The 9,499-nt window shown below is 46.9% G+C and overlaps 1 protein-coding gene across 1 annotated transcript; it reads left to right on the top strand.

Annotated features, from left to right (window-relative positions):
- Positions 1-1,773: 1,773 nt before the first annotated feature.
- LOC139273986 (zinc finger protein 664-like) lies at positions 1,774-3,202 on the top strand. The gene is made up of 2 exons (XM_070891052.1): positions 1,774-1,839; positions 2,768-3,202. The coding sequence occupies exons 1-2, from the start codon at positions 1,774-1,776 to the stop codon at positions 3,200-3,202; spliced, it is 501 nt and encodes a 166-aa protein (XP_070747153.1).
- Positions 3,203-9,499: the final 6,297 nt, after the last annotated feature.

The raw sequence follows: 9,499 nt of genomic DNA, 5'->3' as shown, positions 1-9,499 counted from the left end.
GTTAGTTAGTTCTTCGGTGTGCTGCTGGGCAGCTGGCCTTGCCGGGCTGCTGGGGATGGTGAGTTCAGCTTCGTGGTCAACAGTGATGTTGGTTGCCACTTGCATGTGTGTTGAAGGGTCGAAGTTGGTGGAGTCCTCTTCAGTTGCTCGTGGCTGTTTGTGAACCGTAATTTGCTTTGGTCCAAATGCTTTCTGCACCTTAGTCCATTGGCCAATTTGACCTGAAATACCTTACTCCCTTCTTTGGCTATGACCGTGCCAGCAAGCCATTTGGGACCATGTCCATAGTACAAATACAGGGCCATTGACTTCAAGATCGTGTGACAAGTTTGCGACGTCATGATACATGCTTTGTTGATGCCGCCTGCCCTCGATGTGATCATGGAGATCAGTCTAGACAAGCGAGAGCCTTGTCTTGAGCACCCTTTTTATGAGCAGCTCGGCTGGGGAGACTCCAGTGAGCGAATGGGGTCTGGTGCAGTAGCTGAGCAGGACTCGGGCAGTCGGGTCGGCAGGGAGCCTTCCGACACACGTTTCAAGCTTTGCTTGATGGTTTGAACTGCCCGTTCTGCCTGGCCGTTGGATGCAGGCTTGAACAGATCAGATGTGACGTGCTTGATACCATTGTGGGTCATGAATTCCTTGAATTCAGCACTGGTGAAACAGGGCCCATTGTCACTGACAAGGACATCTGGCAGGCCGTGTGTGGCAAACGTGTCTCGTAGGCTTTCGATGGTGGCGGTGGACATGCTTACAGACATTATTACACATTCAATCCATTTTGAATAAGCATTCACAACAACCAAGAACATTTTGCCTAGAAATGGGCCCACAAAGTCAACGTGGATCCTAGACCATGGTTTGGAGGGCCACGACCACAAACTTAGCGGTGCCTCTCTGGATGCATTCCTCAGTTGAGAGCAAGTGTTGCATTGGTGCACACATTACTCAAATCTGAGTTCATGCTGGGGTACCACACATAGGATCTGGCTATGCCTGGGTGGGTACTGTGTAGGTCGCGTATGAACGTTTCCTTGCCTTTCTTGGACAAGACCACGCGATTACCCCACAAAAGTCAGTCCGCCTGTAAGGACATTTCATCTTTCCGCCTCTGGAATGGCTTGTTCTCTTCCTGCATCTCCGCTGGGATGCTGGACCAGCTCCCATGGAGGACACAGTTTTTATTTACCAGGGACAGTAAAGGATCCTGGCTGGTCCAGGTCCTGATCTGGCGGGCCGTAATAGGTGACTTTTCATTTTCGAATGCATCCATCACCAACAGCAAGTCTGCAGGCTGTGCCATTTCCACCCGGGTGTTGGGCAATGGGAGCCGACTGAGAGCATCAGCGCAGTGCTCTGTGCCTGGACTGCAGCGAATTACATAGTTGTATGCCGACAGCGTGAGCGCCCATCTTTGGATGCGGGCAGAGGCATTGGTGTTAATCTCTTTGCTCTCTGAGAATAGCGATATGAACGGCTTATGGTCGGTTTCTAGCTCAAACTTGAAACCAAACAGATACTTGTGCATTTTTTTAACACGTAAACACAAACCAGAGCTTCTTTTTCAATCATGCTGTAAGCCCTTTCGGCCTTGGAGAGACTCCTGGATGCATAGCCGACCGGTTGTAATGTTCCCGATTCATTAGCCTGCAAGTTAGCCCTAATCGTTTACATGGGTTATGCAGAAGAAGCAGTTTCTTTGAACATAACAGATTTGTTGTGCGAAGCCCCTTGGGGAAGATTGACCATAATACGGTAGATTTCTTTATTAAGATGGAGAGTGACACAGTTAATTCAGAGACTAGGGTCCTGAACTTAAGGAAAGGTAACTTCGGTGAAGTGGGTAGAACAGACCGGCAAGTGATACTTAAAGGGTTGACGGTGGATAGGCAATGGCAAATATTTAAATATCACATGGATGAACTTCAACATTTGTACATCCCTGTCTGGAGTAAAAATAAAACGGAGAAGATGGTTCAACCGAACCTAAAAAGGAAAATTAAGGATCGTGTTAAATCCAAGGAAGAGGCACATAAATTGGCCAGAAAAAGCAGCAAACCTGAGGACTGGGAGAATTTTATAATTTAGCAGAGGAGGACAAAGGCTTTAATTAGAAGGGGGAAAATAGAGTCCGAGAGGAAGCTTGTGGGGAACATAAAAACTGACTGCAAAAGCTTTTATAGATATGTGAAGATAAAAAGATTAGTGAAGACAAACGTAGGTCCCTTGCAGTCAGATTCAGGTGAATTTATAATGGGGAACAGAGAAATGGCAGACCAATTGAACAAAATACTTTGGTTCTGTCTTCACGAAGGAAGACACAAATAACCTTCCGGAAATACGAGGGGCCCGAGGGTCCAGTGAGAACGAGAAACTGAAGGAAATCCTTATAAGGCTTGTTTTGTTAACAATTTAGAATGTTGTGGCAATGTGGCCCGTTTTGATTTTTGCCTTTGATTTCTCTCTCACATTCCCTTTTTCCTGTTTGAAATTCACTTAACAGGGTGTTAAAAGGGGAGGATTTGTAGACTGGAAGCTCAAACCAAACATCACCTCAAGATCTGACAGAGTCAGTCGATATATCCGGACTGGAATATCATCGGCTTTTGACCATAGAAGCAGAAGGCACCGTTTACAGTGGGGAGAAACGGTACACGTGCTCCGAGTGAGGATAAGGCTTCAGCCGATCATCCAACCTGTGCAGTCACACTGGGAGAAACCAGTTAAATGTGGAGATTGTGGGAAATGATTCAACTACCTGTCCCAGCTGGAAACACATCGCCGAATTCATACTGGGGAGAGGCCGTTCATCTGCTCCAACTGTGGGAAAGGATTCACTCAGCCATTCCACTTGCTGACACACCAGCGAGTTCACACCGGGGAGAGGCCGTTCACCTGCTCAGACTGTGGGAACAGATTCACTTATTCATCTGACCTGCTGGCACACCAGCTAGTTCACACCGGGGCAAGGCCATTCACTTGCTCCGACTGTGGGAAGAGATTCACTCGGTCATCCCACCTACGGACACACCAGCGAGTTCACACTGGGGAGAGGTCGTTCAGCTGCTCCGGGTGTGGGAATGGATTCACTGCATTATCCTACCTGCTGACACAGCAGCGAGTTCGCACTGTGGAGAGACCGTTTCAAAGTTCTGCCTGTGAGAAAAGTTTTAAAAGCAAACAGCACCTCCTGATACACTAGCAAGTTCACACTGGGGCGAGGTCATTCAACTGCTCTGAGTGTGGGAAGCGATTCACTCGGTCATCCCACCTGCTGAGATACCAGCGAGCTCATAAGTGACTGCAGGGTTTGGATTCTGCTGTTATTGCTGCTGTTTATCACATCCCGGACTGATTCGTGTTCATTCTGACAGTTGGGGTTTATAACTCCTGTAACGCTGATGTTAATAACTCCTGTAATGGGACTGGAGTTTAATATTTGGGATAGAGACAAAATAAATTAGTGTTGCTTTCAACACAGTGCTGTGGATTTTTGTCTTTGCCACCTGAGTGTTTAGCATCATCTGGCTGGAGCTGAGAAAGGACGATCTGGGGGGAGGGTCGTATGGGGGGAGAATTTCAGCCTGGGCACAGTCCTTCAGGGACACACTGAGAGGGGCAAACAGCGCTTTGGTCTCTCTCTCGTCTCTCTTCACGGACAGCAGAGTTGCTGTGCGGTTTAATCCTGATACGTGCAAGGTCCAGATGATACGCAGCCAAGGGTGATTAATGAGATGGGACGGGTGCTCTGTCAGCCCCTTGCCCATGTCTCCAACAGATCATTAAATTACATATCCACCCTCCAGAGTAAGATCACCCGGTGCAATAGAACGACAGGTCGCGTCTACAATGCATTTTGGAGAAGGTGTGATGTACTTTTGATGAAACTTTATTTAATATATTAAAACAATGAAGCCAGTTTAGATGAAAATAACGAGGAGACCAGGTGCGAGCTGAAGTAAGCGGTGGGGTTTTATTAACACAACACCGGGACAACAACATTAACTTGCATTTATAGGGCCCAAGTTTCCACATGATTTGCGCCTGATTTTTAGGAGCAATTGGTGGAGAATGGACTAGCCTAGAAATCGCAATTCTCCAAGTTTTTTTTCTGCAGTTCTAGTCAGGTAGAACAGTTCTACTTTGGAACAGAATTTTTTCTTCAAAAGGGGGCGTGTCCGGCCACTGACGCCTGATTTGAAAGTTTTCACAGTGAAAACGTACTCCAAACTAAAGTCGAATGGAGCAAGTGAAGATTTTTGTAGAACTGAAAAAACCTGTTCTGCACATTAAAAAATCAGGCGCAGGTTACGAATTAGGCGTCCAGAACGAGGTGGGGGGGAAGGGAAGTCATTAAATTCTATCATAAATCCTTATTTATACTTATACAAATAAATCCAACCTGAATAAACATTTATAAGCAAAGAAAAGATTAAATAAACCATCTTTCTACCTGTGTGAAAGTGCTTCAGGCAGGCCTTTCGGGACCGAAGGCTGCCGGCCCGTCCCCAGCACCAGATTTACAGGTAGGTGGCGTTGGGTTGGGTTGGGTTGGGTCGGGTCGGGGGGGGGGGGGTGGGGGAGAGAGAGGGAGGGAGAGAGAGGGGGGGAGAGAGAGAGAGAGAGGGAGAGGGGAGAGAGAGGGGGGAGAGAGAGAGAGGGAGGAGAGAGAGAGAGGGAGGGCGAGAGGGAGGGAGGGGAGGGAGAGAGGGAGGGAGGGGAGGGAGAGAGGGAGGGAGGGGGGTAGAGAGGTGGAGGGGGAGGTCAGGTCGGATCCAGTCCGGGAGCGGGAGTCGGATCGGGTCCATTGGGGGGGGGGGTCGGGTCGGGGGACGGGAGCACGGGTCGGGTTGGGTCCAGTCGGGGGGGGGGGGGGAGCGGGAACAGGAGCGCGGGTCGGGTCGGGTCAGTCGGGGTGGGGGGGGGCGCGGGTGTCGGGTCTGGTCCGGAGGCAGGGCGGGGGCGGGGAGCGAGTGTCGGGTCTGGTCGGGGGGGCAGCAGGAGCTGGCCGTGGGAGGAGCCTTATTCACGCAGCCCCAGTGAGGCCATTCAGCCAGGGCTAGGGGCTGCGTGCTTCGGGCCCCTCCCACACAGTTCGGCGCCTGGAGCTACTGCACTTGCGTGCCCACTGTAGCGCGCATGTGCAGAGGTCCCGGCACTGTTTTCAGCGCAGGGACCTGGCTCCGCCCCCCCCCCCCCCACAGCTCGTGCTGGCTGCGCCGAGGGCCAGAGGACCTGCAAGTAGGTGGAGAATACCGAGGATTTTTTTAGGCGCACTTTGTGGCGCGAAAAACGGGCGTCCAGGTCGGGACTGCGCCGTTCTAGGCGCGTGTGGAAACTTGGGCCCGTTGAGCGGCGTTAAAGTAATGAAACATCACAAGGCAATTATCAGAAATAATTAAGACTGAGCCACATAAAGCGATGGTAAGACGGATGACCAAAAGCTCAGTGAAAAGTAGGTTTTAAGAAGCTTTTGAAGAAGGAGGTGAGGAGGTAGATCTGCGAAGAGGTTTAGGAAGGGAATTGCAGAGTTTAGGACCTTGGCTGCTGAACACATGGGCGCAACAGTGGAGCGATGAAAATGGAGGATGCACAATAGGTCAGAGGAGTGGATAGTTCCCGGAGAGTTGTAGGGACACTTGTTACAGAGTCTGACTCCTCACTGGGAGAGACACACTGTACACAGGGACACTTGTTACAGAGTCTGATTCCTCACTGCGAGTTACACACTGTACACAGGGACACTTGTCACAGAGTCTGACACCTCACTGGGATACACACCCAGGAATACTGAGCACAATTGTCACTGTCCCACTGCAGCCCAGATTGAGCCCCACCCTGGGCCCTTCCTGTCTGTGCATTTCGCCAGTGCCCCATTGGGGAACATTCAGCCCCGGATATCCTGCAGAAGCAGCGCTGTGGGACGGTGCGGCTGAGTCACGTGACCCTGTGGCGGGGCCTCTGACATCATAATGGGAGATGACACTTGCTCAGCTCATGCGGGAAACCATTAAAGGGCCGTTAGGATTTAAACCTGGAGCGTGTGAGTTTAAAGGGGAGGGGCAGGAAATCGGCCCAAAATGTTCATATAATGAGAGCAGTGATGGTCATACAGTGAAATGTTCACACAATTAGAGCAGTGATGGTCATACAGTGAAATGTTCACACAATGAGAGCAGTGATGGTCATACAGTGAAATGTTCACACAATGAGAGCAGTGATGGTCATACAGTGAAATGTTCACACAATTAGAGCAGTGATGGTCATACAGTGAAATGTTCATATAATGAGAGCAGTGATGGTCATACAGTACAATGTTCACACAATGAGAACAGTGATGGTCATACAGTGAAATGTTCACACAATTAGAGCAGTGATGGTCATACAGTGAAATGTTCACACAATGAGAGTAGTGATGGTCATACAGTGAAATGTTCACACAATGAGAGCAGTGATGGTCATACAGTGAAATGTTCACACAATTAGAGCAGTGATGGTCATACAGTGAAATGTTCATATAATGAAAGCAGTGATGGTCATACAGTGACATGTTCATATAATGAAAGCAGTGATGGTCATACAGTGACATGTTCATATGATGAAAGCAGTGATGGTCATACAGTGAAATGTTCACACAATGAGAGCAGTGATGGTCATACAGTGAAATGTTCACACAATTAGAGCTGTGATGGTCATACAGTGAAATGTTCACACAATTAGAGCTGTGATGGTCATACAGTGAAATGTTCACACAATGAGAGCTGTGATGGTCATACAGTGAAATGTTCACACAATGAGAGTAGTGATGGTCATACAGTGAAATGTTCATATAATGAAAGCAGTGATGGTCATACAGTGAAATGTTCACACAATGAGAGCAGTGATGGTCATATAGTGAAATGTTCACACAATTAGAGCAGTGATGGTCATACAGTGAAATGTTCACACAATGAGAGCAGTGATGGTCATACAGTGAAATGTTCACACAATTAGAGCAGTGATGGTCATACAGTGACATGTTCATATAATAAAAGCAGTGATGGTCATACAGTGACATGTTCATATGATGAAAGCAGTGATGGTCATACAGTGAAATGTTCATATAATGAAAGCAGTGATGGTCATACAGTGACATGTTCATATAATGAAAGCAGTGATGGTCATACAGTGACATGTTCTTATAATGAAAGCAGTGATGGTCATACAGTGAAATGTTCACACAATGAGAGCAGTGATGGTCATACAGTGAAATGTTCACACAATGAGAGTAGTGATGGTCATACAGTGAAATGTTCATATAATGAAAGCAGTGATGGTCATACAGTGAAATGTTCACACAATGAGAGCAGTGATGGTCATATAGTGAAATGTTCACACAATTAGAGCAGTGATGGTCATACAGTGAAATGTTCATATAATGAAAGCAGTGATGGTCATACAGTGAAATGTTCACACAATAAGAGCAGTGTTGGTTATACAGTGAAATGTTCACACAATGAGAGCAGTGATGGTCATAAAGTGACATGTTCACACGGGTCTGGATTCCCGTAGCAACTCCACGTGTCTTTTTCCAGTTGAACTGAACTGATTCATCCCCAACCTGCAACAGATTAAAGATTTAGCAGGAAATAAATAGATTGAACAACAGTGTAAATAACAGCGAGACTGGGGTAATATTTCAATAATAATTACTGACATATATTACCAATAAATAGTGACTGAATCCCATTCATATGTTATTTGTTACATTAAACATTAACACAAACACTCACCGGATCCGCTCCATACTCCTGCAGGTCAGTGTGAGGTGGCAGAGAGCGAGGACAGATCGGTTTGTGAGTGAGTTTGATCTCAGGTTCAGAACTATCAGTGAACAGTTTGTACTGAGAGCGGAGGCGAGACCCTTGGTACAAGAATCTGTGAGACCGACAGCATCCAGCCTGGGGATCAGAGAGAGATATAACAGGAATCTGAGTAAACCCCCAGCGTTTATTAATAATACTATTACTAATAATAATAATGCACAGTGTTTATTATTTATACTAATAATAATTCTCAATCTATTGTCAGACATCCAGTTATTATAAATGCAGCATCTCATTCTTGTACATCCTCCAGGTTTTAACCAATACAACGACAAGCAATGGGGATGGGAGTGGAGGAATAATGGAATTACAAAAGGGATGATGGTGCAAGGCAAAATGCCCCTCGCACAGTCGCTAGGATTGGGACGTGGAATCGGTGGCTCTGGAACAGAGTGCGCAGTGATGCCAAGGACGATGGTTTCAGTCTTTCCAATCTGTAATTGAGCGGCATCTCCTTTTGCCTTGCACAATGATCCCTTTTGACTTTTAATCAGTGCTGCCTTACAACCTGTCTCAGACCTTCCCTTTTGTTGTTTCCTCCCCTCCCAACTTTCCCTGCCCCTGCACTTGTTTAAAACCTGTTCCATCTGTAACATTTTCCAGTTAGGAAGAAATGTCACAGGCCTGAAACACTAACTCTGCTTCTCTCTCCAAAGACGATACCTGAATTGCTGAGTATTTTCAGCATATTCCCTTTATATTACATTTATATACCTTGTTTAATGAAGTAACACGTCCCCGTCTGCTTTATTGCAGCAAACATCAGACAAAATATGGTAGCTAGTCATGTAGAATCATAGAAATTTACAGTGCAGAAGGAGACCATTTTGGCTCATCGTGTCCATGCCAGCCGACATAGAGCCGCACGATACTTAGTCAACAGCCCAAGAGGTTACATATAAACCTATGAACAAGGACGGAAAGGCAAAGAGCATCCAGCCCAACCAGTCCGCCTCAAACAACTGCAACACCCCATATACTGAAACATTTTACACTCCATCCCAACTGGAGCAATATGATCTCCTGGGAGAGGCAAAAACCAGAAAAAACCCAGGCCAATTTAGGGAGAGAAAAATCTGGGAAAATTCCTCTCCGCTCCATCCAGGTGATCGAAACTAGTCCAGGAGATCACCCTGGCCGTATTCTATTCCCTGCAGTTCTTACCATTATATCTGTGCCGTTCAACAAAATGCCACCAAGTCTAGTGGGAGCTGGGGGTACTTGTGCATGAAACACAAAAGAATAGTATGCAGGTACAGCCAATGGTATATTGGCCTTTATTGCAAAGGGGATGGAGTATAAAAGCAGGGACTCCTGAACTACTTTGGTTACTTCTTACCGGGTCTCATTACACTGTTAGAACCACTGCATGTCTTACTCCGAAAAGGGGACGAATGAGTTTGGGGCAAAAGCCAAGAAAATGCCTTTGTAAAAGCGAGAAAATTGTTATGCTCAAACAAATTGCTTGTGTTGTATGATCCATATAAGCGTTTGGTACTAGCATGTGATGTATCGTCATATGGCATCGGGTGTATATTGCAACAAGCTATTGATTTCGGGAAACTGCAACTGGTTGCCTATGCATCCAGGAGTCTGTCTAAGGCTTAAAGAGCCTACAGCATGATTGAAAAAGA

This window comes from Pristiophorus japonicus, chromosome 9, assembly GCF_044704955.1.
Source record: "Pristiophorus japonicus isolate sPriJap1 chromosome 9, sPriJap1.hap1, whole genome shotgun sequence".
Lineage (NCBI taxonomy): Eukaryota > Metazoa > Chordata > Chondrichthyes > Pristiophoridae > Pristiophorus > Pristiophorus japonicus.
Note: the sequence above shows the minus strand (reverse complement) of the source record. Positions and strands in the feature narration are given on the sequence as shown.

Bases quoted from the DNA above. Each gene is read 5' to 3' on its own strand.
- LOC139273986 (XM_070891052.1), top strand. From the start codon at position 1,774: ATGGAGAGTGACACAGTTAATTCAGAGACTAGGGTCCTGAACTTAAGG. The intron at 1,840-2,767 runs GTGGGTAGAACA...TACCTGTCCCAG, and splicing joins GGAAAGGTAACTTCGGTGAA to CTGGAAACACATCGCCGAAT.